Raw genomic sequence first — 26,282 nt, forward strand, 5'->3', positions numbered from 1 at the left:
GGTCAGGCTCGAGAGGCTGGTCAGCTGGCATTTCTGTGGCATTAATTGGTTGCGAGATGGTGAGTACGGACGACTCGGCATGCGGGGTGTTAAGGAGATACTTTGAGTCTCCATATGGTATCCAGATCGAAGAGACAAGACCAGGGGGTTGGCGATGGCAACTCTTCGACTCTACGGAGTAGCTGGTAGGTACTTGCCAACGCACCATAGACTCAAGGGGCATTGACGAGGATCTCGTAGGCTACAACCCATTCAGTTCCACGCTCATCTCAAGTTATCCCGCCGCAAACCTCAAACAGCCGAGTTTCCTCTCCTCAACTCACATGAGAACATCCCCCCACGCCCAGAAGTCACTCGCTAACTCCAAGCCCATGGCTAAACATTTATCAGAGTATCCCACCTTAGCGCCGAGCAAGGGAGAGGGGCACCAATTTAGCACCGAGGGTCGGAACTGGGGAACGGCTTTGAAGTTGCTCCCACATAGTGACCTAACAATTCTGCCGCGGTGTGTTCGTACTACGGAGGACTTGGGGCGCGACTCAACGTGGACTGACTGACTGACTTGACTCTTCTCCAGAGAGAGCTTGACCTTGTTGGATTGCAGCTGAACGGCTTTGCACGAAACATAGCAAACGACAAAGATATTCGCGCGCCTCGCTTTCAGAGTCCCAACTCGACACCGGCGCGTGCGCATGCATCCTGGGCTTTTCCCTCCTCCTCATCAACCTACCTGCGTCTGCACTGCTACAGCTAGGTAGGCTGAGGAGCCATGGCGACAGCCGGAGTGAAGCGGTCCTACGTGGCCACCGCCATGAGCGATGAGGAGGACCATCACCACCACCAACTCGAGAATCCCGCAAAGTTCATCCGCGTCGACGGTCGCAATGGCCACTCTGCGTCGCCTAGCCAGCCCCAGAGCCCGAGGACCAACAGCAGCAGCAGATATTCCATGGCTGCTTGTTCACGACCGGGGACGCCAATCACGAGACCAGCAACACCCGTGGCCCATCTTCCTGGCGAGGTTCCGCCATTCCCTGCCGATGCCTCCATTGTCCTTGCCGGCATTCGCGGCGCAGGCAAATCAACGCTCGCCATCATTGCCTCGACCGCCATGGAACGGAGAGCTGTCGACTGCGAAAAGGCCTTCCAACAAGTCACTGGCCTGACCAGCTTCGCATACAAGAGGGCCCATGGCCCCGCTGAATGTCACCGCCGGCAGACAGATGTCCTTCGAGACCTCCTCGACCAGAATTCCAAGAGCACTTTGATTGTGTGCAGTTGGATGGAACGCGGGGTTCAGACACTCTTGAGGGAGTTTTGTCGTACACATCCCGTCGTCCATATCGTGCGGGACGTCAAGGCTATTCAAGAGCACCTAAAGATCGAGGATGAAGATAAGGCGAGAAACTTGCTGGCGGCCAGCAGCACCATTTTCCGGACATGCAGCAATCTTGAGTTCTTTAACGTCTCCGAGACGGCCGACCCATGGATCGAAACCGATGCCGCAAGAATTGAGGCCCAAGCTGGTGGTCAAAAGCCACCCGCTCCTTACCTGACTTTGAAGCGGGCAGAGAGGCATTTCTTAAAGTTCCTCAGTCTTATCATGCCCAAGGGCTCCATTCCCTTCATCGAGTCGGCTTTCCCGTTGGCTTCCATACCTACCGAGGACAGACGGTTCACTTACGCCATCTCGGTATCTCTTTCAAGTCTGCTGAACAATGAACTCGCCATTCAAGAGCTCGAGACCGGAGCAGATGCTATTGAGATCGTCCTCGACGGAATCGCTGGTGCACAGTCACTAGACTCGGAACGAGCCGCCGACATTGCCAGAATCATAGGGTCCATAAGGAGGAGCACCGTGATACCTTTGATGTACCACGTTGTTCTTCCAGATTCTTCAGAGTCGGTGTACACCGATTACATACTACACGGCCTGCGACTCTGCCCTGAATACCTCACTGTCGACCTTCGCCTAAACGACTTTCAACTGTTGCACATCATCTCTATGAAGAGGCGCTCGAAGATAATTGGACATTTGACACCTGCGGCCGACTCCCCACCGTGGTCAGACCCTTTCTGGATGTCACAATATCATAGAGCACGGCGTCTAGGATGTGATCTGGTCCGGCTTGTCAAGCCAGTGACCTCGATTAAGGATAACTTTGATATCAGCCACCTCAAGGCTCTTGTTGAGGCTTCTACCGGCCACAAGATACCCCTCATCGCTTACAACTCTGGACCTCGTGGCAGACACTCGGCGGCTATGAACCACGTCCTGACCAGTGTTGTGCCAGAGAAGCCCGTATCATCGACTTACAACCCTAATCAGCCATGCTTGACAGCAGCTCAGGCGACGCAGGCACTCTACAACTCGTTCCTGTTCGACCCTATGAAGATCTACGTCTTTGGTGCCCACGTCTCTTACAGTTTGTCACCAGCCATGCACAATGCCGCTCTGAAGGCTTGCGGCATTCCGCACCTCTACCGACCGTTCTCGACGCCTTCCCTGAATGGGCTACGAGAGCTCATTGAGGATCCTTACTTCGCGGGTGCCAGTGTTGGCTTGCCCTTCAAAGTCGAAATCATCACTCTCACACACTCTCTAAGCCGACACGCGCAGGCGATAGGCGCAGTCAACACACTTGTTCCTGTTCGTCGACTAAATCCCGACGGCACTATTCCAGAGGACGAGAAGCTCTTCAACTGCCGTAATCGCGCCGGTCCGGTCAGGGCGCTCTACGGAGAAAACACGGACTGGATCGGCATTCGGGCTTGCATTCGCAGAGGGCTCTCTCCCGCCAATGCTGTACGAACGTCGAGCTGCGGTCTCATCATCGGAGCTGGTGGTATGGCTCGCGCGGCTACCTACAGCATGCTGCAGCTAGGAGTCAAGAATATTGTGGTCTACAACCGGACAATTACGAATGCGGAAAAGATGGTTAATCATTTCGCGCGCCTGTTAAAACGGCACGACCTACCGCTCCTCAGCGCAACCTCGGACGTGGAAACGAAATTTCACATTATCCGAAACCTGGATGAGCCATGGCCCGAAGACTTCCGTCTGCCGACAATGATTGTTTCTTGCATCCCGACGCATAGCATTGGTGATGTCCCCGCACCCAACTTCGAGGCGCCACAGGCATGGCTGGGAAGTCCAACTGGCGGTTGTCTGGTTGAGCTGGGCTACAAGACATTGGATACACCGATCTTGAACCAAGCGAGGAAAGTATCGCACCGAGGTTGGGTTACTATGGACGGTCTTGATCTGTTGCCCGAGCAGGGTTTCGCTCAGTTTGAGTTGTTCACAGGCAGACGAGCACCACGTAGGTTGATGCGAGGAGAGGTCTTCCGTGCCTATCCCGACGGGCACGATCGCTCGGCACTTGCACAGCTGCAGCCGCGCTTGAATAATATTGTCGAGCAGGAGCCATGAGATTTCTTTCCTATGGGCATGGAGTAATGATAACAGGAGACTATGATGAGAGAGCAGTGCATTCTATACTGCTAGCCAAGATACCACAGCAACGTACACGACTAATAAATGAGTAAAAATAATTGACCCCAGGTCTCACATTCTCCTCTGACACCCGCATCCTTCCTAATTGCGAAATTCTCTACTCGCTCTACAGGCGTAGGCTTCATGTGCTTTACTGATTTCTTTCTGCCCTCAGTAAAGCAAGTGGATATGTTGGATGTTGTTACCGTCGTAGTGGCCGAGATGAGGGGAATCAGTCAATCAAGTACGTTGCTCCGGATCGGCACTACCTCTAGTTTCCATTCTTGAATTCGCCCAGTTCCTCCGTTAAAGGCCTTTCGATTCAGGAATGTGACGACCATCTCCCGCTGTGGTCAACACCTTCTCGGGCACCTTTGGGTTCTCGATGTCACTACCGTCTCGCGTTCCCTCAATCTCGATTCCGTCTTCCCTGGTCAAGATTATTTGCTCAACCAAGGTCTCCTTTGCAGGTACAACCCAGCTCAGTGTGGTATACAGGGATATCGAGACGACGAATCCAAAAAGCCAATCAAAGCTGTAGAGATTCTGAGCACCCTCGGAGATCTGGACGGCAGGGTAGCCACTGATTGCCAAGGCCATCCCGGGCAAGTTGGGGGCAACAGGCACAATGAAAGCAACAAATGCCCTCCAGTTACAGCCTGCGATGTATCTATAGCGACCATGGGGGTCGTATAAGTCTAGAAAGAAAACAGGGTGTTAGTATGAGGTGGTTCAGATAGGGAATCGTCACTGGACATACCGGGCAGATCGTATCGTTGTTTTTTAACGAGCCAAAAGTCAGCAGCCATGATACCACTCAGAGGAGCGAGGAAGACAGCGTATGCCCCCATAAAGTTCAAGAACGTAGCGGCGCTGGCAAGAATCTTCCACGGAACAATAACCCAGGCACCTATCACAGCAGCGACTATACTGCCCCTCCTAATGTTGATGTAGCGCGGGAACATGACAGTCAGATCGTTGGCTGCGCTGATGCTGTTTGCCGTAACGTTGGTGCCGATCGTTGCAATAAGCCATGCCAGAGCCCCGAAGAAGGCAGCACAGCGTCCTCCTGAGCCATTTCCCAGCCAAAGACTGACTATATCGAGCGGGTTCCAAAGATAATCGCCGTCTCCTTGGAAGACTTTCGTGGCCGAAGTGGTGATAATACCCATGGTTCCACACAAGGTGAATACGATGGGGACAAATATGAGCTGAACGTTTTGAGCGTTCCGGGACTTGCTGTAGCGCAAGAAGTCCGGGATATTGATTGCCATCGTGCTCCACTGTCCCGAGACCGACGACATGCAGCTCAGCCAAAGCCAGGCATACTTGGAAGTCCCTGGAGAGAACTCAGGTTGCAACCTGAAGATATCACCCCCGCCACCGGCTTGTTTGACAGCCCATCCCAAGGTGCCTAAAACCACAGCTGGAGTAGCAAGTAACTTGACGTAGAAGAGCGGTCGAAGTTTAGTTGGGTGAATGAGTAACAACGGCAGTTGAATGATCCAGAAGAGAAAGAATCTGGGTCACTTATCAGTACTCTGATATACAACCATTGCCTCCATGAACAGACTCACGAGCACATTCCCATGGAGGTGATACCCGCCGATTCTGGTAGGGCATTCGGAATCCGTCCGTAAGAGGGAGCCCACGCACTCAGCATGATCGTCACACATACACTCCCGTTGACGCACTGTCATTGAAGACTGATATTAGCATTGGAGTCAGTTGAAGTGATGCGTACGAGTCAATACCTGTACACCCAGCCAGAACATAGCAAGGATAGCTCTGCTGACAATGGCAAAGTATCTGAGATGAAAGTCAGCTTCGTTCCAAGCCCTGAGTATACTACGCGATCACTCAAGTATACTTCAACCAAGAGTACATACCTCAAGTAGAACCCAAAGCTACCCGTAGCAATGACACTGAAGGGGACATGTAGACGACTTCCTATGGCTCCATTGAGGACCATTGCTATTGCGATACACGTTGTTCCGACGAACATGATGGGAATCGCCTCTCGCCAGCTGAGTCCGACAGCAAGTATAGATCCGGCGGTCTGTAGAGTTGAGAGGTTCATAAGGTCGGTACTCCAGTACGCCAGGATAGTCCACAGCGACCAAGTCCGCATCGGCACCGGTACAGGGTCCATGTCCGGGTTGGTTCGTACGCCTTCTGGCGCAATGGCGCTGGGGTGCTTGGGAAGCTCCCATGCCTCCATCGACGTAAATCGCCGCCTCGCTTCCTGCATATTCATGCCCTTCATCCTGTCGTTGAAGCTGTCCGAGTCCTCACGCAGACCAGAAATACCGTCGCCCTCACAATCCTCGATTGAAGTTGTGGTCAAAAACGGCCTTCCGAGAAAATTGATGTGTGCCAACAACCTTGTGGGTGCACAATTACAGAAGACCAAGCCACGCCGAGGAGGAGTGAGACATGGCCACACCTATGTAGTCCGAAAGCATCCAACTTTATGCAAAGCAACTCGTCTATGGATGTGACCTTTCGACCTGTATACGACCTGCATTTGCGGGATTCGCTCCGGCCAGCTCCGCATCCTGCAGCCCAAAGAAAACAAGGCCATGTCGCCAACGATTACTAGGTCGGGGTTGGCTATTCAGTCATGCTCTCGAACGATTATCTTGGGCAAGCAAGTCGACCGAGTAAGCCTGATGGCCTGGTCTTTGGGGAAAGGCAGATAACAAGGCGACATGGAGGGATGCCAGGCACTCGATCAACAGCGCAGGGGGTAGACGCACCAGAGTGGGATTCGTGTGACCAATTGCCGTCGGCCTTCTTATCAACCCTCGATGTTACTATTCCGCCTGTGCAAAAGAAGACCAATTGTTAACCGAAACCACCCAGTGTGGCGTTGTTGAGGCGACGATGCAGCATTCGCGTGAGACGTCAGTCATCCGAAGCGTAGCTTTCTGTGGCGTCAAATCGGTTGTCACTAATCTACCTTGATGATCTGCTTTATGACACTGAAGTCTTCAAAACGCGATCTTCCCGTCCATACTCGGTGTCAAGTGCTAGTAGTCAGACATAATGCCACCAGATGCTCCAAGCAAGGGCTCAGTAAAGTCTCGTTGCGGTAAGATAAGTAGCTTGCACAACAATGGCTCAGAGTGAATTCGAGACAGTGAGGACGGGTATTCATACTTCGTACATGATCAAAAACACATTCAAACACACGAAACCCCCAGCTTTTCATGCAAAATAGCACAACCATCCACGCCATTGGAATCAACACAGCTTTCGGCCTCAAGACAGCTTCTCATCACGCTTGCCGGTGGTGTTATGCCCAACAGGCTGGATATCCTCTGAATCAGCTCCCCGCGCACTCTCCCCACCATTGACGTCCTTTGGAGTAACGATTCCAGTGGTGGGGATGACATCATGGCCCTCTGTGTCCTCAATCTCCTCGTCGAGCACAAAGTTGAGGAACATGCAGACGAAGGCTGTGATAGCGAAGCCCGTCTCCATGATGAGTACGATGGCGTCGAGGAACCCCCTCAGACCGCGGTTGTCACCAGCATACGTAAAGACGTTGTCAAAATACGTAGGAACGAGAGTGGCGCCATAGCCGAGCGTGAGACCAGCGGTCAGGATGAAGCGGTTTCGTCGGTTGAAAGGCACACCCTTCGTGATGATGGCCATACCGGAGACGGCGACAGCCGTAAAGAGGAACGAGGTCATGCCTCCAAGCACGGAGGAAGGGATGGCGACGAGCGATGCGGCGAATTTGGCAAAGATGCCCATAATGATGAGGAAGAAGCAACTAGACAACTGTTAGCCGGGAGGTTCTTGAGAACTGGAATCAGAAAATATACCAGCAGTAGCCGGCGCTGCGGTTAGCGCAGCGGGTGAGAGCGATGACTCCGTTGTTTTGAGCAAACTTTCTTCAGTCAGTTTCAAGTTGTTCAGAGCTGGGCAGACTCCTTACGGTTGTCATAGGTGTGATGGTCATTAGGGCCGCAAGAACGCCGTTGATACCATCCGCGAGGACGCCACCCTGGATACGGGACTCGAAAAGACGGCCCTCAACCTCAAGGCGAGAGACATCACAAGTAGCAGTAATGTCACCAATGGCCTCGGTGGCACAGATGATATAGACAGCTAACAAAGGCCTGTCGATATGTTTAGCTTCGGTTTTCACATGCTCGCTTATGACTCGGAGTTGGAGGCTTACAAGATGAGCGGCCCGTAAAGGGTGAGTTTAAAGGTGTGCACCCAGATGAAAGAGGCAGCAGGGGCACTATCGATTCCGGAGCGGTCAAAGTAACCAGTCGCAGCGGCGATGATGCATCCTAGGAGCAGGTCAGCAACAGAGCATGTGGGCATGGCGAAAGACGCAGGATTGCTACTCACCAACGAGGAGACCAATAACAACGGATGTTGACTTCATGATGGGCGCGCCAAATCGCTCGCAGAGAATGATGGTCACGAAGACGGAGAAACCCAAGCCCAAGTACTCGGCGGAGCCCCAAGGGAGGGCATGAGGCGCGGAGATGTTGGGGCACCGGGCGAAGAAGTCAGAAGTCGGGTTGGCACAAGGACCGGAGCCACCCATCCAGTTCTGGAAACCGGTCTCGATCAAGTGGATGCCGATGAGCATGACTGAGCACACGTCAGACGCCGACTCTCACGGGTTTTCACGTTTCGGGGGCTTACCTGTCGGGCCAGTCACGATGGGCGGGAAGATGCGAAGCATCACCTTTGGGGGCATAAAGGAGATGGCAATTTCAATCAGAGCGCAAAGGGCACTGGAGCCGATGATGGCTTCACTCTGTCAGTTGAACAAGTAATGCTTAAAGGTTCAAGGGTAAGACTCACCGCCGTATCCGTCAGGGCACGGGAGCTTGTTTCCCTCCCCATCCATCGGACAGAATCCGTTGGCATACATTTGAGAGAGGGCTCCCTGAGCGACCGGGATAATGGCAAAGGAGATACCGACCACAGAGATCAAGCCAGTTCCGATATAATAGCTACATGGAGATGTAAGTTGGAATGTCTCACAGCAGGTGTGCATTTCTTCTTCTTCTTACGGAGTCTTCAGAATGTGGAATCTGGTGATTTGGATCATGGACAACAAGCCGGAGACAATCAAAGCTGTGGAAACAAGATATTGTTGCATCTCCCCAGTGAGATTAGCACCTGCAGCGCCGCTCAGCAGGATAGGCGGCGTGATGATGCCAGCCAACATGGCAAGGGCGTGCTGGAATCCTAGCAACAGGGCCAAGAGCGTAGGCATCCGGTCGTTCAAGCCAAAGAAGGGAGCGGCTTTGCGACTCTTCCTCATAAACGGCAAGTTCGGGGTGAAGAGGAAAGCATAGTCGTAGTCGCCAATCAGGCCGTCCTTGGTGAAGAATCTGTTCTTGGTGCTGCGAAGGCGGTCTCCCATTGTCCGCTTGGGAGCTGTCCCAGGGACGATTTGGCTTGGGCCCTGATCTTCATCCATCATGTCGCCGACGTTTTGCGTCGTGCAATCGGCACTTGGTGCTAGCGGTGACTGCAATTGACCAAGACCACGTCGGTTTTGCGATTAGAAGAGGAGTCAGACTTGTCGACGATGCAGACAAGACAAGACAAGACAAGGTAAGGCGAAAGAATTTGACCCGACGGTATCCACGGAATCACCATCCAGAGGCAGGGTTGTGGATCTCTCTTTATATATCAATCTGACTCGATCATTGTTTGCATGGGTGAGATCTTCTTAGTTGATGGTATCGAGCAATTAGCTTCAGCCGCTATCAGTGGGATAAGCGGCTCGGAACGATGTGAATGGCTAGCGATAGTAGGAAAAAAAATGTGTATCCCCAGAGGAGCGGGCCCGGTTCTGGAGTAGGGTGCCACGGGTGTGTAGCTGCGTAGCTGAGAGACTTGAGAGGGTGCCGTGTCCGGCCGGGGTACCGGGCGAGCAGAAGATTGATGGTCGAGTCCAGGAATCCAGAGTAGCACCGGCTGTTTCCAGACACGGGCCTGGAATACCTGAGATGGATGGGGGTTTGGAGGGAGAGAACGTGGGTTGCCGGTAACAAGGGGTGACGAGAGAGAAAGAGAGTCTGAAGATACATGTTTCCGCTACTGAACTCACAGCTCGTCATCATGTAGATGACCTGTCAAGTCTTGAGAAGCAGAGAGAGCAAACAACTAGGTAGAACGCAACTTGGTATCTTGCAAGTGACATGTTCCATCATGCCTGATACAGCGACCCAACAGCAGCAATTGCGCTACTGCAAAGTATCCGGAACCAACGTCGACAACTTCTTTGGGGGGTGTGTGGGAGGGCCTGAGTGTGGGGGAACTCCCCGGCATCGCTCCCGCGTGGCACACCAGGAGAATCCCGCCTTCATCCTCTGAGTGCTCGTTCGGGCACGTCCTACATGGGCCCGGGGAGATCAAGCTACAGAGTAATAGAGAGATGCGGCGAGCTGCGAAGTTCGAAGTGCGACATGCGGCACCAGGGAGCGGGATGATGGATCAACTGCCAGCGGCTCGCCTTGTGTGATCTCCGCGGGGGTCCCGACTCTCAGGGCTCTCAGCATAGTTTGTCTTGTCAGTGTCTCATTCATTATCCAATTTTCTCGGCGGCCGATGAACTCTGTAGGTTCCATCCTGCCGCGAACTTCCCCGACGTAATGCCATGACCGCTGCTTGCCGCCGGCCAGATCGAGTTCACGTTTCTAGATTCATCCTTCTTGGCTCCAAACGGTGGCGGAACAAACACGATCGTGTGGTGCTGTAGAGAAATGCATCATGCCATTGAGAAATTGGCAACTTGGGTGTACCTTGATAACAGTCGTTCGTGGGTAAAGTTGGAGATGGTTCGTGCGCGAATAATGGCCTCCCCCCTGGTTTATGGATAGTATCAACTCAACACCTTTGACTCTGACTCTTCAACACGTCAAGAAGCACACGATGATGCTTTGCCTCAGCTTCAGATACATCGTCTGATGCCTCTTACCCGGGCTTGACCACTGCCCACCGAAAGGTTGTGGGCAGACTTTCTTTTACGCGACACACCTTCTAACGGATGCCAATCCAGAGCCCCCCAAAGAGCCCCAAAGAAGCAAACCAACTGCTTAGATCCGGACTGGCGTGAAGATAAGAGCTGACCAGGCCACCCAGGCACCCCAGAGAAGCGCACACCAAGTCTCCGTAGAGATAAGAAAGCACCCCAATCGAGTCAAGGAGGGAATCCCGGGAGATAGAGGCGTCGACACCCACGACACAGCGCCTATCTCATTGGCTTAGTCTGCTGCCGAGACTCGGAGATGCAGCTCTTCGGCACGGCTGGGCGGGATGAAGCATTGCAATAAACGCGTCGCTCTCTGCTAGAAACAGCAAAGACACCAGAGAGCTTTTGTCTGCCATCGGCGGGCTCCGACAGCAAGGGAGAGCCCCCATAAAGGGTCTCGCCGAAGAGACCTCAGGAAGCTCACCAGTCAGTCTGAGGTTATCTCCGGTTCGGAAAGCTGAAGCAGCAGTAATTCCCGGCTCTCCTGATCCATGATCTACCCGACTTTACCTAACTGTCGCCTTCGATAACAAAAAGCCTAATTTAGTTTGGTTTATTCAAGCAAGTTGAAGGGATAATTAGCTATCAAAGTGGTTCAGACATCTGACTAGAAAGAGGCCATTCTTGCAAACGCGCGTGGAGTCATTCAATACTAGTTGTTGACGAAAAGTAGTGATGGTCTCCTGGCTCACGAAAGCCTGAGCACGTCCTCCTCCTGATCATCTCCTCAAGATACAGCGCCATGAGGTGCCCTCTGTCTTGTTTTCTCTCTATGACTTGGCGAACATTCTCTTCCAGATCCCCCTAGTCTTATCTTTCGACTAGAAACACGCGGGCACATCGTTCGCTTCATCATCGCCGCCGACGCCGTAACACCAAAGAACGAGATCGCGATCCAAAGATGCCGCGATAAAAACTGCTCAACTTAGGCACCTCCTCAACCCAGTCGCACATGCACAGCTCAACCGCATTATCCTTTGATCGAAATTTCTTCCAGCAGCTGTCATCGATAGTCGTCTCTCATCCCACGAACCACGTCCTGCTGCGATTCGAATCGCACCCGGTGATATTCGTTCAACTGCTGCCGGCCAGATTCCCGGACAAACCCCAGCAGCCCCTTGTGTTTATCCTTGAGACACTTGCTCAGTTCGGCTTCTGTTTTCGCGCTGCACTGGCATATACTCGGTGTGCCTCCAAACTTTGCCCTATCTTGGGAAGTCGGGAACATGATGCTGATGCGTCGGACGTCCTTCCAGACAGCAGCAGCATAGTCCTTCTCCCCTCGCCGCCCCAGTGCCAACTTAGCCAGATTCCAGTCCATGTCGTCGTCTCGGCTTTCATATCTTCGCACTGATAGCTCGGTGTTGCCTCGGTTCTGCTCAATGGCAGCAATCTGGCACGACGATCCGTCTCTTCCTGACCGGCGGCAGTTGCACCGGTCTGGGTTGACATCGGTGTCTTCGTCAATATCTATGGTTACCAATGCTCGTTTTCCTGTCTGCATGTTCTGCGTGAACAGTACCAGCATTGGCTTGGGAGGGCGCCTGTGGACAGTTCCAGTCGTGTGCCCCCCTATCGTTACAGTCACGGTGTGCGCGTCGCTTCCACTAGAACTATTGTTCGACGGTGATGTCGCCGCTGAGTAGTTGCTTGAAACGCTGAAGGTCCGGTCCGGTCGGCTGTAGGCTGTTGATACGGATGGTGTTCTTGACTGCCATGAACCCGGAAGCAGGGATGAAGACCGAGGGCTCGCAGGTGATGTCGATAACGTCGCCTGCCGATTAGCATTGGGTGGCGATGCTGTTGTTGTTTGTGTGCTACCCGATCCTACTGGCCGTCTCGGTATCATCATGGGAGACCGAACTCCCAACGGGCCGGTGATTGATGGCGGTGATGGCATCGAACGACTCCGTGATGCGCCTACGGCCGGTGGACCGCTATTACCCCACATAGACACAGTCTCGGTAGGACTGGTGGTGAATGGGTTTGCGGTGTTCCATACGCTGCGGAGGGTACTCTGTCTTGATGCTGTGCTAGATGGCGAAAACACCCCTGACTGGGATGGTGACGTGCTCTGCTCGAGCGTCGCCTCGTTATTCGTAACAAGCTGTCCATCGAGTTGCTTTGGAACCCACAACTGTACACATGCTCCCTCGACAATCGGATCTCCTCTCCCAGACACAACAAAGCTAACCATAGCCTTGTATCTATCGGTGTTGTTAGCTGTTGGCGTCCTTTGGTGTGTGGGTCTGTGATGCTTACTGGCTATAACTATCAAACGCCTTGAAACCAGTCACAGCTTGTTGGAACTTGGCAGCATCTTTCAACTGCGTAAAAGCCAGCTTGGCAATCCGTTCATCCTTGCGCAAGATCATGTCCCATGCGCCGAAAGAGTTAGATGGCACTGCATAAAGAGGATTTAGTATGACAGTCGTGATGTCGAAATCGATGGTCTCGGCTATTCATTGTTAACAACTCGACGATGCCATCTGGCTGCAGTATCCATACCTTGACGACGTGCAGTCCTGCTCGACACCCCTAGTTCAACGCCAGATATGTTTATCCTGAAGCGTTTGCCATCGGCGCCAATTCGGCGAAGCAGCTGAAGCTTCCTCTCAACGTTGGAAGTGGCGCCCTGTAATGGTCTGACGTAAAACTAATATTAGTTACCGCCCGCATTGTGTCAAGGCCTGGTCTTAGGACAGAACTTACGCATCCATGACCTCCTCCATGAGAGCATCCCTCGTCACCACGTCCACGAGCTGAGGAAGCTCTTTTTCAGGCCATATGTCAAACATCTCAGGTATTAAACCTGCTAGACTTGGTGGCATGAGCTCTTGCTTAAATCGATCGCATTGCGACGCAAGACCCTAGCACATGTCAGTACTATTCAAGCTAGCATGAGATTAAAGGCTCGACTTACGTCTTCCAGCTCCTGGATGTAGGAGGGCCAATGGGATAAGGTCCGGCCCTGCTGAGTGAGTTCGTTCGAACGACGAATCCGTCTCATCAGCCAGACACACTTCAAAAGGCTGATATATTGCCCCAACTCGGGAACCTTATTCTCCACCAGGATACCGGCAGTAAACCCGATGGTGGACTTGTGGTAATGAATAACGAACGCATCTGCAATCTCCTGCAGACTTGGTTCGAAAGCGTCATCCGGTCTGTCAGCCGCCCACGATCGCAGAAATCCATCCTCGATATCTGGAGGTACATCAAAGTGAAAAGATTCCCGGTGAACCTGTTGAGCGAGGGCCTGTTCCATATCAGGCACGAGAACTCCCATGAAGCGACGTAAGTCAAGGTGCATAGCATTCATACGACCGGCGAGGTCTTCATGGATCCGACAAAGAAGGTCACTGGCTCTGTTAGTGCTCTGAGACGGATGGGATCAGGTAGAACTGACATTTCAAAAGGCTTCAGCACATGAAGAACCTTGGAATTGTGTAAGGCTATGCGCGCTCGCAGACGATCTGCCGCCGGCGCCACGAGAACATTCCATTCGATATTTCTCAGTGGGCCGCTGCTGAGGCGGTAGCGATGGTTGTTCTCTATCAGAGTGCAGCATTCTGTCAAGGTCTCGTGATAGTCGCCTATGATCTCGTTGAGTGACGGTCGATCCCAGCGCAATGGCTCAAGCTTGGATGCCGTTTCCTGATGAAATGACTGGCCGGCTTTGTCTACTACGCGGCCGAGAATGTCGAGGTTCTCGGCCAATCCCCTAACATCGCGACCAAACTCTGCGTATTGTCGGGCTGCGATCACCGTAAGTCAGTGCTGACTTCTGGATTTATAGGTTTTTTTGAGTTGAGCTATGGCTTGTGTTTCAAGGGCGCCAGCAGTCTCCAGAGAAATGTCAGAAACATAAGGTATTTTCAAACAGAGCTCTACATGTTGTGGATTGCATGGCGATGAGAGTGGCAGGCCTAGAAAGTGATTTTCATTGCGCCGAGGAACTCACTGGCGTTGAAGTCATTATCCCAACCGAATTTGTACACGTCCCACGCGAGCTTGCTGAAGTTGATGACATCTCCCAGCTGGATTGGCCCTGCCATTGGGTGTAACGAGGCAAGGGGCAGGTAGTTCTTCTGTGAAATGCGCCTTATAAGATGATTGGCATTGAAAGGGCGATGGTGTCAATACGTCCGAGGAAGACGACTAATGGAAATTCCCCAAACCAGGCTTCACCAAGAGGGCTGAGATGCGAAGCAGATGAGGGGAACGAAGGCAGATTTGAAGTAAAGCCTAATCGCAGGGTGGGAGCACACGACAGAGTAACCTAAGACGCCACCGAGCTGCAGACATGTCACAGAGATGAAAGCGAGCCGCCCCAAGGAACGCAGGGGTGGGCAGTAGGACAAGGAACGAGCATATGGAATAAGCACAAGTGGAAGCAGCGACAACCCCCAGCTGGACAGCGAAGGAGGCACGGGAGGCGGGCGTGGAAGAAGATAGTGAGGCTAGTAGCGACGACATGCCGAGTCTGTGTTCGCCGGCCCAGACAGCTCTACCTAAATTGACACCGAGAGAAAGAAAGGATGGTGTGGGCATCCATGCAGGCAGCAGGGGAGAATGACCTCCTCTGCCCTGCTCGTGTGGCTCTCTCAACTGGTCTTGCTTGGCCTCCAAGTTGGCTGTCTCTCGTCCTTGAAGTGTGACTGCGCGCGTCGACCGTGGCAGTATCGAGCACAAACTTGGGTTGTCGCCTCCTAGCAGCCCTATCTACCTAATCAAGCGATAGCAGCTCGAGTCAAATCCACCCCCTAGTGAGCGAAAGAGACTCTCGGATGGCCTGGAAGCGATGTACGTCTCACCTCCTACGCATCCATTACGAGCAAGCCCAACCTATTCTCGTGCGCGGATTTTCTCCGCACATGGAAACCGGGGTCTTATTCAGAAAGGGAGGGGAAGAAAAGGCTGTCACGCGGTCTCAGTTACCCGAGACACCCCTACGATGATATCCAATCCCGTCAATCTGGGCTGGACCCTCAGCTGCTGGGAGATATGCATGTCTGCGGCGGAAGAGGAAGATTGCGAGATAAGCTATTGAACTGTGCGGCTGTGCCACTCACATCTCGAAGTAATTGGGATGAACTAATCGGACAGAACCTTATCCTTGATAAAGTCATCAACCCCGCAAACTTGGGGGTCTTCACAGTCGTCTGCTCCCCTCTTGGTGATGAACCAGTTATTCGGTTCCGGACACTCTTGATTACTCTGGGCATGACAGCAAGTAGAGTGCAATGAGACATTCCTGTATCCGGGCTTGGTCACTGGTCATGCCCAGAGTAAAACGGAAGCAACCTGAACTTGCTGAGTGAGCATCAGTCAGGCCAGTATTTGGCTATGCTCAAGGGAATTTCGGGCGGGGCTTTTGAGTGAATACGCTTATATACCCTTGACTGAGAACGATGATCGACACTCAGCCCATACGTGCAATGCATGTGGCGGTGGCAGTGAGCTAGGCATACAGATTGATGGCTTCGAGGTAGGCTTGGTAGGATAACTTCCCGACGTGCCAACCTCGGTGTAAGACTCAGAAGGGGGTGTCACCTTGAGTTTTCCCGGGACACTTCCCATTCGTGCTCGCTTCCCTAGACCTATCAACGCTCGAATACTGAGACTAAATCAACCACTAGATCGGACATAACTTGGCAGCTGTGTAGTCGCCAGAGTCTTGGTAATAAGGTAACACGTTGTTGAGACCCCATGTGTCTAAGTTGCCAAGATGGGCGCAAAGGAAGACCCCAGGCATGCCTTGCGAGGCATATTTCTGGACGAGGCTGTCGTGGCACGAGTGACTCGACCAGCCGTCGTCCCAGGTAGTGGCTGCCTCGGCATGCATGCGAGCCGCCATCAACCCATGGCCAAGTCTGCCTGTTTGTCTTTCTGTGGTGCGCGCCCCAGCTGCGTGCTGTTTCTAGATTACGCCCGACATGCATGCCAGCAGCTCGTCACACACACGCACCTACGAGCCGAGAGAAGTGTGCCATACATAATGTGAAGACACCCATGGCGGGCCTACCTGTCATGTATCTTGTGAAAGCGAGAGATACGGACATTGCGTTGATCTCCTACTGCGGAGCGACCGCAAGGCTCGGACTCGAAACTTGCATTCTTTTCAAATCAACACGTTTTCGAAGATGAACGACTTTCCCAGCTCCATTGGTTTCTACCAAGAGCCACGGGGTGCTGAAGAGGCTTCAGTTCACAGTGATATTGACGACGTGATTGACCCTATCAGTGACGGCAATGGCATCGTCACGCATGCTCCAAAGGAGGGCTTCCGACTAGGATACTTCGACGTAGCCTGTCTAGTCATCAACCGTATGATTGGTAAGTAGTTTGAATCTTTACCTGTGGATGTAAGGGTTTCTCAATACCGATATGATTGATTCGCTCCGGCCCTTGGCCCTCTCAAGCGGCGCATGTGTTGATATTTTTGTACGTGTGGGAAATTCTGGTCGCTGTGCTTCCCCCTTTTCCCTCATTACTTTTACGGTTTCATGTCTTCATTACCAGAAACACCATGAAGAGGTAATCATTGTAAACAACAACTCATCTTCAACTTCCCTTCCAGAGCAATGGATCGCTAAATTAGATGGTTAATCTAGGAACTGGTATCTTCATGTCCCCGCAAAGAGTAATGCGAGGCACACGAAGTGTTGGTGCAACGCTACTCTTCTGGTTGGCCGGGATAATCTATTGTCTTTGCGGAACCCATGTGTACATTGAGTATGGCTTGAACGTGCCCAGATATTTGATCAATGGGCATGATCACAGCGTTCCGCGAAGCGGTGGTGACCTCGTTTACCTACAATACGTTTTCCGCAAGCCAGCCTACCGGAAGAACACTTTGCTCTTGTCGACTTGTATATTTGGCATCAGCTTTATCATTCTGGGTAACATGGCGGGCAACAGCATTCACTTTGCCATGCGACTTCTCGAAGCCGCCGGCATATCGGAACCAGGAAACGGCTCTGTTCGCGGCATCGCCCTTGCCGTAGCTACATTCTCTTGTGGAATTCATGCTTTCTCTAGACGCGGGGGAATCTTGCTCAACAACATCCTTGCAGTCGTCAAAATCATGATCATGCTTCTCATCATTGTAGCAACGATTGTCGTTGGCGCAGGAGGATTTCCAGGTGCCAAGAACGTCTTTGGTGAAAACACTTCACCCAAGAATTCTTTCAAAAACGCGTCAAACGACGCCAACAGCTACGCTCAAGCGTTTCTCGCCATTATATTCAGCTTCTCCGGCTTCGAGCAACCCAACTATGTCCTTGGGGAGATTAGTAGGCCGAAGAAAAAGTTTCCTATCGCCATGGGTGCCGGTGTTGGCACCGTTGTGACGCTTTACCTTGCGGTGAATATTTGCTATGTGAGTTCCTTTGCTTGGCTCTTGGCTCCGTCCTACAGTCGGGACCGTATGCGGGGAAGAAGGTTTTGCTGACTTCGAGATAGATGGTCGTTGTCCCAAAAGAGGACCAAATCAACGAAAATGTTGCACAAAAGTTCTTCGAACTAACATTTGGGACACTTGGCTCAGCTAGCGATACCGGGGCCCGGATCTTCAACGCCTTCCTTGCCATCTCATCTTTGGGTAACATCATCGTCATGGTCAGTCAATTGTCTCCCTGGGCCTCCACGCCATGTACGTCCGCTAATATGACGTTTTCACAGACATACACAGCCGCCAGAGTTAAACAGGAGATTGCGAAAGAAGTGAGTGAAGCCTTGATATTGGATGTACGAGAGGGGCCAAAACTTACACCGACCAGGGAATGCTTCCGTGGCCCAAGTTCTTTGCACAAAACACGGATATGAGTATCGGCCGTGTGCTGCGCTGGTTCCAGAGGAAGGGATGGTTCTCATCGATTCTTCGACTGAAGTGGCTTTCGCCAGAGCATCACAGCGAGAAGACCCCCGTCGGAGCCTTGCTCCTCCATTTCGTCAGCTGCACTATCCTCATATTCGCGACCTACAATATGAGACCGAAAGATGCCTACACACTGCTTACATCCCTGAGCGCCTATGTCATCAATGCCTTCATCGGGACATTCCTGGGGCTGGGCATTCTCATCTTGCGGTTCCGCGGACCTCCGACTACCCTCAGCGACGACGACGCTTCGACATTTGGGAAAGACCCGCCGCCGTTGCCGCGTACTTGGGCCGAGATGACTGGAAAGCGTTTCCGTCCCTTTCTGTCCGTCTTTTGCGCATTCGTATACATGTGCGGTGGGCTTTACCCGGTGATCACCAACTGGGTTCCTCCTTCAAAGTACCTATCCACGCAGCTAAATCCCTGGTGGGTGATTCCCACGGTCTCATGGATCATCATCGGTCTAGGTGTTGCTTGGTTCATCGGCTTCGTTCTTGTCGCTCGTTATATCGAGAGGAAGGACCATAGAGTATTTGTGGTGGAGAAGAAGCCAGAATTCGAGCAGGCAGATAGAAGCGGCCGGGGCTCTACGGAACTTGGGCCCGATCTCATACAGGTCCACGAGACTGTCTATCTTAGCTGGGTTGGGAGGGAAGCGCTTCGTGCCCGGCGTCCGGTGTTTGACGACTCCAGACAAACTAATGCCGACATGAGGGAAACACCAGGGTCCCCTTTCGCCGGTACTGACTTTGCTGCATTCATGCAGCAATCACCAGGAAGAGAAGGGCATTGGTGATGGCGTAGAAAGGGTGGTGTTTGGTATCCTGGCCTTGGAGCAAGACTGAGGGAGAAAAGAGAACGGAGGTTTATTGGGTTCATACTAATGATAGACGGGATGTCTATGTAGCATCAATTTACCCAGGTCCTTTGATTAATGATCGTTGTGTCTACGCTTTGAAATTGCAAGCAGTGACTCTATATTGTAGCAGGCCTTCATCTACAAATAGCTTCGCGCCAGCTCCTCTAGACTCTGTTGCTTCTCGGAGAAGATATTGATGGCCTGGATAAGCTTCTCCTCATACCTGCCGTTGCCGCTACGAGTAAAAGCGAAACGCCACTCGCTCTCGTCTATCAAGGCAGCCTGAAAGCCCTTGATCCAGCGCTCGTCTGGCCCGTCCGCGAAATAGCCACCGACCTTCTCCGTCCAAGTTGAGGACGGCGCTGCCGCAAGAGCTCGGAGGAGCGGCGGCGAGACGGTGACGTGCTGGATGCCGGCCAGCTGCATCACCTCAGGAACGGTGGTCAGACTAGCTGCCAGGACCTGGGTCTTGGCCTTTGTCTCAATATAGTAAGCCTGCGCCTGTCTGCAGAAGTTGAAAGCCTTGTTCTCGTCTACATAACTAAGGGCGCCCAAAGGGTCAGTCATTCGACCCTGCTCAGGTCGCCGTGTCTAAGGCCGTATTTGAGATGGTTCTTACCCAGGGACAAAGTGAACTTTCAGTTCGTTCACATACGGCGCAATGTAGGTGCAGCCGGCATGAGCAGCCAGGGCCGCTTGCTCCATGCAAAACATGGTCGTCGCCAATGTTGAAATTCCCTTATTCTCGAGGATTCTGCAAGCAGCAATGCCCTCGTAGGTGGACGGAATCTTAATACAGACGCGGTTCACGTCGAAGGTGGGCTCCAACTTCTTGAAGGTCTCGACGATTCCTATGAAGCAGGGCAGCGCGATTAGCTTTGATCGTTGCAGGCCCTATATGGCAACATACTCTCGGCATTCTTGACCGTTTTCTCGACCGAATAGGACCAGTCTGTGTTGGTCTGGATGTGGAAATATCCTGTCAAATACGGGATGAACTTGAGTGATAGTCTGACCATCTACAAATGTGTCAGTGATGGTGGATGCTGTTGTCAAGAGCTTCGCCGAGTCAAGGTACCATGATCTCAACTGCGAGAAGAATCGGGTCAATGTCTGGCCAGGCCGCGTGGGCCCAGCCCTGAGCATCCTGTACGGAGTCCCGGATGAGTTGCTCGTGGTACAGCTTGCCATCTGCGGTGGTTTTGGTGAGCTCGCCGTAGGCGATTGCCTGGTTGGAGGTGTGATCGACAAAGGGACCCAACTCTTTGGCAACTAAAGCAGGGTCAGAACCGAGCACGTTGGGGTGTCATGATGGAAGGTTCTTGCCTTCAACGTCAAGAGTATCACAGTCGACTCGGCTCACGGACCTCAGCGTGTCTAACAGGGAGTTAGATTGTGCCATGACGGGTGGTAATAGCTGTGTGTGGGCAATATCAATGCAAGGCAATGTTCGGCGGTAATGCAGAGGCAGCAAATCGGAAGAAGCTATCAAAGCTAGAAGAGAATTTAGGATGCCGACTTGATTTAACACGAGGCAGCCAGCTGGCTTGAAAGGATGTGTTCCCAAAGAGACGAAGTGTTGAGAAGGAATCGTAGGGGAAGCAGAAGGTGTGTTGAGGATTTATTCAGTCACGGCGAGATCTCTCTTCTCCCGCCGGCTTCAGCTACGGACGGGGACCACTTGCGTTGCCGGCTAGAACACGCGGAAGAGTGCCTCGAGGTGGGAGGGTCTAGGTATTGGTCTCTCTTAGCTAACGTAAGGGGAGTTCGGAGGAAGACCGGACACCCCGCATTGCTCTCCCCACGGTGTTGCGGGAGTGAGGAGCTTTAGTATGGTCCACGAAGCTCGAACCCCGAACAAGGGGCCGGGGCCAGTGTACATGCCACTAGAAGAGATCGTGAGGAAGCGTTCCGTATACCGCTCCTGATCTCATGATACGGGGAAGCGCAAGCGGGCCTAAAACACGTCTCCCTGCGTAAACCGGAAGGGAAACGTACCAAGCAGAGGAGTGTGTCACTGTCAAGTACCTAGGGTAACTAACTAACTACCTTAATTATTCCCAGCTTGACGATGTAAGAGGGGAAACGTGGGGTTCCCCACAAGGTTTCCGCGAGTCGTCTGCGTTGCTGCTGTCTGCATCTAGGTACTGTGCAGACAAAATAGCTTGCAGGTGTTGCTTTAGGAAACCCGAAGCGCCATGTGGGAAGACATTAGCTACACCTCGACAGCTTACTGTCACCATAGGAGACTGGCTACAATCATTTGTTGATCCTCATATTCTATACGTCAAGTCATTCCAATATTCGCTGCGATCCTTTACACTGTCGCATGGAGCGTTCACGGATCTACACGCATATAAGAAGCAACCTTTACGAATGACTCGATTGTTACACTATTGTACAGCCTGGCAAAGTCTCTTTGCCCCCGACTGTCCTTGGCAGAATGGCAGTCGACTAGCTCTACGCCGCCCCCATTCTATTCTCTAAACACCGTTATGGTCTCAAACCCAGAGTCACAAATACTGGTGGTTCGCTTGCGAGAATGGCTACTCCTCGTCATCTTCCTCCTCATTGTCCGTGAAGTATTCAAACTCTCGTGGGACGTCCGCCTCTTCGTCTCCCTCGCCATCCTCGTCCACTGCCGTGAGCACTCCTGCTGCTGCAGCCGCCCCTCCCTCATCAGTCGCGCCTACGAGGTCACCTCTTCTTTGCCGACCCAGGAGCTCGCTAAGCTCATTCAGCGAGCGAAGATCGCCACCAGCACCTGCTCTGAGGGCCTGCGAGATTATGTTCTGCTGTTGGCGCGGCGTCAAGCCCGCAGATGATCCGCCTGCGTTGCTTTGGCCGGCCACTGGGGCCTTTTCTGTCGTCACCTTCTTCAACTTCTCTTCGATGAGCGTCTTCTCCTCGTCAGGCTGCGTGTCCTGTAGAAGCAGAGGTCCTCCGGTAGGCTAACGAGAGTTAGTAAAATACTTTGCAGTCGAGGGGTTTAGAACTGCTCTACCTTCTTGACCGGCTTGTAACGTCCGGCGGGGAAGCTGATGAACTTGAGCTGACCCGGAAGCACGCGCGACAGGTTCTCCATGTCGTAACCGACCTTCTCCTTCTCTGCCTTCTTCTTGGTATCGACGGGAGCAACAGATGCCTCCTTCTCTCCACCGTCACCATCCTTCTTTTCCTTGGTCTCTTCCTTCTTTTCGTCCACGTCCATCTTGTCGGACACCGTTGGCTTGGCAGAGTCAATGTCCATGCTCTCACGACGCTGAGCACGCTCCTTCTTCTGAGCTCTGCGCTTGGCCTGGGCAGTTGTCGACAGAACGGCTGTGGCGACCATGGTAGGGCCCTCCTCAGCCTTGACCTCTTGCTCCGGCGGGTAATCGAAGAGGCTGGGACGGGTGGCGCAATGGAACTTGAAGTTGGGAATCTCGAGTTCGTGGTCGAGACCGATGATGGAGGTGGGTGAGAAAGCGAGCGAAAGGAAGTGGGTGAACGGGAACCAGTACCAGTACTGGGTGAAGACGGCCATACCAACGATGCCGGCCATGTTGAGGTTCCCAGTCTGGGTCTGGAGGCCAATCGTACAGTTGCGACCACCCGCATCAATAATACCCAGCGCAAGCGACGCGCCGAACTTGGTCATGGCGTCCTCATGGCGATCGCCGACAACCTTCTTCAGAGTCTTGCGAATGGAAGCGACCTTGGGATTCATGACCTCGTTCTGCTGAATCATGATCATGGCCAGAGAGATGAGCGCACCCTGACGGACAAAGTCGGTGGGATCCTTCATCATAGGCTCGAGCAAGTCGATGGCCTCGTCCAGGCCGGTGCCAGCACAAGAAATGCCCAGCGCCATGGCAGATCCGTAACGCACGTGAGGGTTGTACGACTCGGAGAGCAACTCGACCATGCGAGGGACGCTGCCGGGCTTACGGAAGAGAATGAAGCCCAAGCTCATGACGGCGACACGGCGTACATCATCGTTGACGTCACTAACGGCAGTATGAAGCAGCTTGCGAATAGCCTTGTTGCTGCCAGTACCGCAGTAGGCGAGAGCAACAGTCATAATACCGCCATATCTTAAGGTAGGATCAGGATCGTTGAGTAGGCCCTCTATCATGGCGTCGGCACCTTCTTGGCGGCCAAACATGATCAACGCCATGCCAATAGCGAGACCACGAACAATCTTCTCGTGTGTCGTCTCGTGGGCGTAGGTAATCATGTCTTCCAAGGCTCGCACGTTGCCAGTGCCGAGCATAATGAGACCCATGGCAAGGCCAACGGCCTCGCCGTTGAGAGCAGAGTCGGTGAAAAGAACCGTGCGCAAGTTGTCGAAAATCTCCTCAGAGCCAGTTGCCATGCCTGCAATACCCAGACCCAAGGCACCACCGTGCTGAATAACTTCCTCCTCGGCGGATGTGAACTGGGTCTTGAGGTAGTCAAGAGCGTCGGCGCCGTGGTTGGCGTGAATCAGACCGTAGGCGTAGAGAGCACCACCTTGGCTAAAAATGGAGCCGCTGCTCAAGCCGCTCTGGCGAGGGAGGTAGGGCTCGAGAAGCTTGCGGGATTGCGTAAGGTTGCCGCGGTGGATGACACCCAAAGCCGCAGTCGCGGTGAACTTGGACCAGTTGACAGCCTTGCCAAGCCATTCGAGGTTGTCGCGGAAGAACTTGTCGTTGGTGGTGCCCTGGTTCATGAAAGCGTTGCAGAAGGTGACGGCTGTGTGGAAGATGGAGTTGCGACCCTCCAAGCTATCACGGACCTTGTTCAGAATGCTCAGGTCGGTGCGGTTGTTGCGGTAAAGGAATTCGAGGTTCAGCTGAATGGTCTTGCTGCCGTCCAAAATTGACCGAATGTTTTTGTAAACCTTGGAAAGCTCCTCCGACAGCTCCTCCTCTGAGGACTCTTGGTTCTCGATCAATGGCTCTTGCTCAGTGGCGTCGCTCTCTGCAGCCTTCACAGGCTCTCCTGACGGCAGCGAGCTGATGATCTTGCCCAAAAACTCCTGAGTGCCATTGTCGTACAAGTCAAAAGCGATCTGGTAGGCACTGGCGATCGAATTCCGGTCGCCGCTCGTGATGAGCTGCTTCAGCATGCGCGAGGCCTCCTCGTTGGAGCTCAGGTAAACAACACACTTGGCGATGGCGAAGTAGTCTGGGTTCGGAATGTCGTTAAGAAGATCGAGGATCAAACGCAGAATCTCAGTGCGGAAGCTTCGCTCCTGAACAACATCCATGCAGATGCCCAATGCATACTCCATGAGCTCCTCGGCGGGGCCTTGGCCATCCGACGACTTGGACTTTGAATGCTTCTCGTCATCGGCGGCGCGCTTGATGACTCGGCGCAGAACCTCCAAGTTCTTGGCTTCGACGGCAATACCAATGACCTGGCGATATCTGCCATCCTTAAGGCAAGCCTCGAACAGACGCTCGATAATACGTTGCAGAGCAGTCTGAGTCGCCTGATCATTGATTGGGGCGATGGATGCGGAGCGGCCTTCCTTGACGGGTTGAAATGTGGGATCGAGGATGGTGTTGTCGGTCGAAACTCGGGAGAGGAGAGACTTGGAGGGGAGGGTCGTCTGGGAGAAGGGAGTCGTAGGGGAGATCAAGGCAGACCCATCAGCAGCACCGCTAGCGAACGTAGTAGCCAGAGCGGGAAGTGAGGTATCGTTTTGGGGTGACTCGGGAGCAGTGTGCTTTGCGGAAGAGGCAGCAATGTACTGGTCGATGCACTTTGAAATGATGGTATCCTCGAATTCGCCGGGAGCGTCAAGCTTAAAGAGGTCGCCAGCGGCGAGAGCAAATGTCATACTCTCATTATAGGCCTGGAGGTGGTAGTAGACCTTTGCGAGAACGAGGGCGGCGAGCTGTCGTTGAGGGAAGGAGTCGTCTTCGTAGAGAGCCTCACTGTATCGAGGTGATTAGCTGGATCGAAACAAGGCGAGTAGACGGAGCGTGGCGAGGAAAGGAATCGAGCTCACATTTGACTCAGGGCACCAGCGACCTCGGTCCAGACAGTGTCGATGTCATCATTGAGAGTCTGGAGGGCGAAGACCTTGAGATCATGCTCCTCGTCGGCTAGGAAGCCCAGGACTCCGGTAGCTGAGACCAGGCCAGGCATTGCGAGAGGTGGCCTGGAAGACGGAGCTGAAGAGAGCTGCGGGGTACGATGATGGACGACAGAGATGGGTTCGAATAAAGTGCGGCCGGAATGGATAGGATGGTATCGCACGGAGCGGTTTGGTGGGATGGAATTGGATTTGGGGTTGGTGGTGATGGGAGCTTCGAAGGAAGCGTTGATGATGGAGAGAAGGACGTCGAAAGCAAAGGCGCGAATGCAGCCAGAGTCTCAGGGCACGACACTACGCACTGCTAAGGTAAGGCAAGGGAACGCATCCACGTCAGGCAAGTCTGCCTACCAGTACCTTACGGATACCTCCTCGCCTTGCCGACTCAGGTTCCAGGTACGTACCTTCCTTTGGAGAGCAGGGCAGGCGTGCCAGGTAAAGATGGGTCAGCAAGCTTTATGGTGCCTTAGCTAAGCGAGCATAAGGTCAAAGCCGCACCCGGATTTCTCTGTCTGTTTGCGTGCGCCGTGCACCGAGTTCCTCTGCAGACCGGAGCTATGATGCTGAGGTAAGCTGGCCGGGTACCTTGTGTGCTAACTAACCCTTTTCTAGGTGCTTAGGTAAGGTGAGGTGAGATAGCCCCCAGCTTAATTCGGATCATCACTTTTTCCCGTGGCGGTCACCTCATACCGTACCTAAGGTACCTTAAGGTAGGTAGGTCTCCTCTGGGCATCGTTCCAACTTTCAGCAAGACAGAAAGGTGGAGCCGGGGCACGGGAGTGCGACACCGTACCAGCCGGCCAAAAGACCTGAACAGGGGGGGAAGGACAAGTGTGTCATTTCCAGATTGGAGGAAGGACAGAAAATAAAATAAAAATCCCCGACAGGTCGACACGTCGATGGCCCAGGGCCGCCGGGCCAGGTTGTGAGGCCGGGCTCAAGCAGCGCACCGTG

At 53.2% G+C, this 26,282-nt stretch overlaps 7 protein-coding genes across 7 annotated transcripts; 2 read left to right on the top strand and 5 right to left on the bottom strand.

The window, feature by feature from the left end:
• Positions 1–493: 493 nt before the first annotated feature.
• On the top strand, positions 494–3,433 carry HER10_EVM0011816 (shikimate dehydrogenase substrate binding domain-containing protein; the record flags this gene model as incomplete). Its single annotated transcript, XM_035481235.1, has 1 exon — positions 494–3,433. The coding sequence occupies exon 1, from the start codon at positions 770–772 to the stop codon at positions 3,431–3,433; it is 2,664 nt and encodes an 887-aa protein (XP_035337743.1). The 5' UTR covers positions 494–769.
• Positions 3,434–3,802: 369 nt separating this feature from the next.
• Positions 3,803–5,762, bottom strand: HER10_EVM0002453 (NCS1 nucleoside transporter; the record flags this gene model as incomplete). Its single annotated transcript, XM_035472164.1, has 5 exons — positions 3,803–4,194; positions 4,257–5,017; positions 5,074–5,189; positions 5,251–5,305; positions 5,386–5,762. 5 exons carry the CDS (start codon positions 5,760–5,762, stop codon positions 3,803–3,805), a joined length of 1,701 nt encoding a protein of 566 aa, XP_035336976.1.
• Positions 5,763–6,760: 998 nt separating this feature from the next.
• On the bottom strand, positions 6,761–8,960 carry HER10_EVM0007679 (uracil-xanthine permease; the record flags this gene model as incomplete). Its single annotated transcript, XM_035477228.1, has 8 exons — positions 6,761–7,277; positions 7,330–7,394; positions 7,443–7,626; positions 7,689–7,806; positions 7,868–8,116; positions 8,171–8,278; positions 8,333–8,484; positions 8,545–8,960. The coding sequence occupies 8 exons, from the start codon at positions 8,958–8,960 to the stop codon at positions 6,761–6,763; spliced, it is 1,809 nt and encodes a 602-aa protein (XP_035337383.1).
• A 2,105-nt stretch (positions 8,961–11,065) lies between these two features.
• HER10_EVM0000553 (uncharacterized protein) lies at positions 11,066–15,390 on the bottom strand. The gene is made up of 7 exons (XM_035470329.1): positions 14,482–15,390; positions 13,927–14,275; positions 13,441–13,879; positions 13,230–13,387; positions 13,026–13,162; positions 12,780–12,975; positions 11,066–12,724 (listed from the first exon to the last, which is right to left on the bottom strand). Exons 1-7 carry the CDS (start codon positions 14,573–14,575, stop codon positions 11,521–11,523), a joined length of 2,577 nt encoding a protein of 858 aa, XP_035336822.1. The 5' UTR covers positions 14,576–15,390; the 3' UTR covers positions 11,066–11,520.
• Positions 15,391–16,575: 1,185 nt separating this feature from the next.
• On the top strand, positions 16,576–19,265 carry HER10_EVM0000772 (high-affinity methionine permease). The gene is made up of 5 exons (XM_035470540.1): positions 16,576–16,856; positions 17,135–17,901; positions 17,985–18,140; positions 18,204–18,245; positions 18,302–19,265. Exons 1-5 carry the CDS (start codon positions 16,664–16,666, stop codon positions 19,196–19,198), a joined length of 2,055 nt encoding a protein of 684 aa, XP_035336836.1. The 5' UTR covers positions 16,576–16,663; the 3' UTR covers positions 19,199–19,265.
• Positions 19,266–19,271: 6 nt separating this feature from the next.
• Positions 19,272–20,936, bottom strand: HER10_EVM0004894 (transaldolase). Its single transcript, XM_035474522.1, has 5 exons — positions 20,588–20,936; positions 20,340–20,533; positions 20,172–20,280; positions 19,881–20,112; positions 19,272–19,802 (listed from the first exon to the last, which is right to left on the bottom strand). Exons 1-5 carry the CDS (start codon positions 20,661–20,663, stop codon positions 19,400–19,402), a joined length of 1,014 nt encoding a protein of 337 aa, XP_035337165.1. The 5' UTR covers positions 20,664–20,936; the 3' UTR covers positions 19,272–19,399.
• A 664-nt stretch (positions 20,937–21,600) lies between these two features.
• HER10_EVM0007171 (proteasome/cyclosome) lies at positions 21,601–25,706 on the bottom strand. The gene is made up of 3 exons (XM_035476736.1): positions 25,242–25,706; positions 22,266–25,167; positions 21,601–22,212 (listed from the first exon to the last, which is right to left on the bottom strand). The coding sequence occupies exons 1-3, from the start codon at positions 25,379–25,381 to the stop codon at positions 21,808–21,810; spliced, it is 3,447 nt and encodes a 1,148-aa protein (XP_035337337.1). The 5' UTR covers positions 25,382–25,706; the 3' UTR covers positions 21,601–21,807.
• Positions 25,707–26,282: the final 576 nt, after the last annotated feature.

Source organism: Colletotrichum scovillei, assembly GCF_011075155.1.
Source record: "Colletotrichum scovillei strain TJNH1 chromosome Unknown Contig00002, whole genome shotgun sequence".
Classification (NCBI taxonomy): Eukaryota; Fungi; Ascomycota; class Sordariomycetes; order Glomerellales; family Glomerellaceae; genus Colletotrichum; species Colletotrichum scovillei.

What these genes read in the sequence shown, in the direction of transcription:
- HER10_EVM0000553 (XM_035470329.1), bottom strand. Translation starts at nt 14,575, where the DNA reads ATGGCAGGGCCAATCCAGCTGGGAGATGTCATCAACTTCAGCAAGCTC. An exon ending in GGATAATGACTTCAACGCCA is followed by an intron (nt 14,276 to 14,481) that starts GTGAGTTCCTCG and finishes CGGTGATCGCAG; the next exon opens with CCCGACAATACGCAGAGTTT. An exon ending in ACATCCAGGAGCTGGAAGAC is followed by an intron (nt 13,388 to 13,440) that starts GTAAGTCGAGCC and finishes GACATGTGCTAG; the next exon opens with GGTCTTGCGTCGCAATGCGA.
- HER10_EVM0000772 (XM_035470540.1), top strand. Translation starts at nt 16,664, where the DNA reads ATGAACGACTTTCCCAGCTCCATTGGTTTCTACCAAGAGCCACGGGGT. An exon ending in AGTCATCAACCGTATGATTG is followed by an intron (nt 16,857 to 17,134) that starts GTAAGTAGTTTG and finishes TGGTTAATCTAG; the next exon opens with GAACTGGTATCTTCATGTCC. An exon ending in TGGGTAACATCATCGTCATG is followed by an intron (nt 18,141 to 18,203) that starts GTCAGTCAATTG and finishes ACGTTTTCACAG; the next exon opens with ACATACACAGCCGCCAGAGT.
- HER10_EVM0004894 (XM_035474522.1), bottom strand. Translation starts at nt 20,663, where the DNA reads ATGGCACAATCTAACTCCCTGTTAGACACGCTGAGGTCCGTGAGCCGA. An exon ending in TGATACTCTTGACGTTGAAG is followed by an intron (nt 20,534 to 20,587) that starts GCAAGAACCTTC and finishes ACCCTGCTTTAG; the next exon opens with TTGCCAAAGAGTTGGGTCCC. An exon ending in AAAGTTCACTTTGTCCCTGG is followed by an intron (nt 19,803 to 19,880) that starts GTAAGAACCATC and finishes GGGCGCCCTTAG; the next exon opens with TTATGTAGACGAGAACAAGG.
- HER10_EVM0007171 (XM_035476736.1), bottom strand. Translation starts at nt 25,381, where the DNA reads ATGCCTGGCCTGGTCTCAGCTACCGGAGTCCTGGGCTTCCTAGCCGAC. An exon ending in GCTGGTGCCCTGAGTCAAAT is followed by an intron (nt 25,168 to 25,241) that starts GTGAGCTCGATT and finishes ACCTCGATACAG; the next exon opens with TGAGGCTCTCTACGAAGACG. An exon ending in GTTACAAGCCGGTCAAGAAG is followed by an intron (nt 22,213 to 22,265) that starts GTAGAGCAGTTC and finishes AACTCTCGTTAG; the next exon opens with CCTACCGGAGGACCTCTGCT.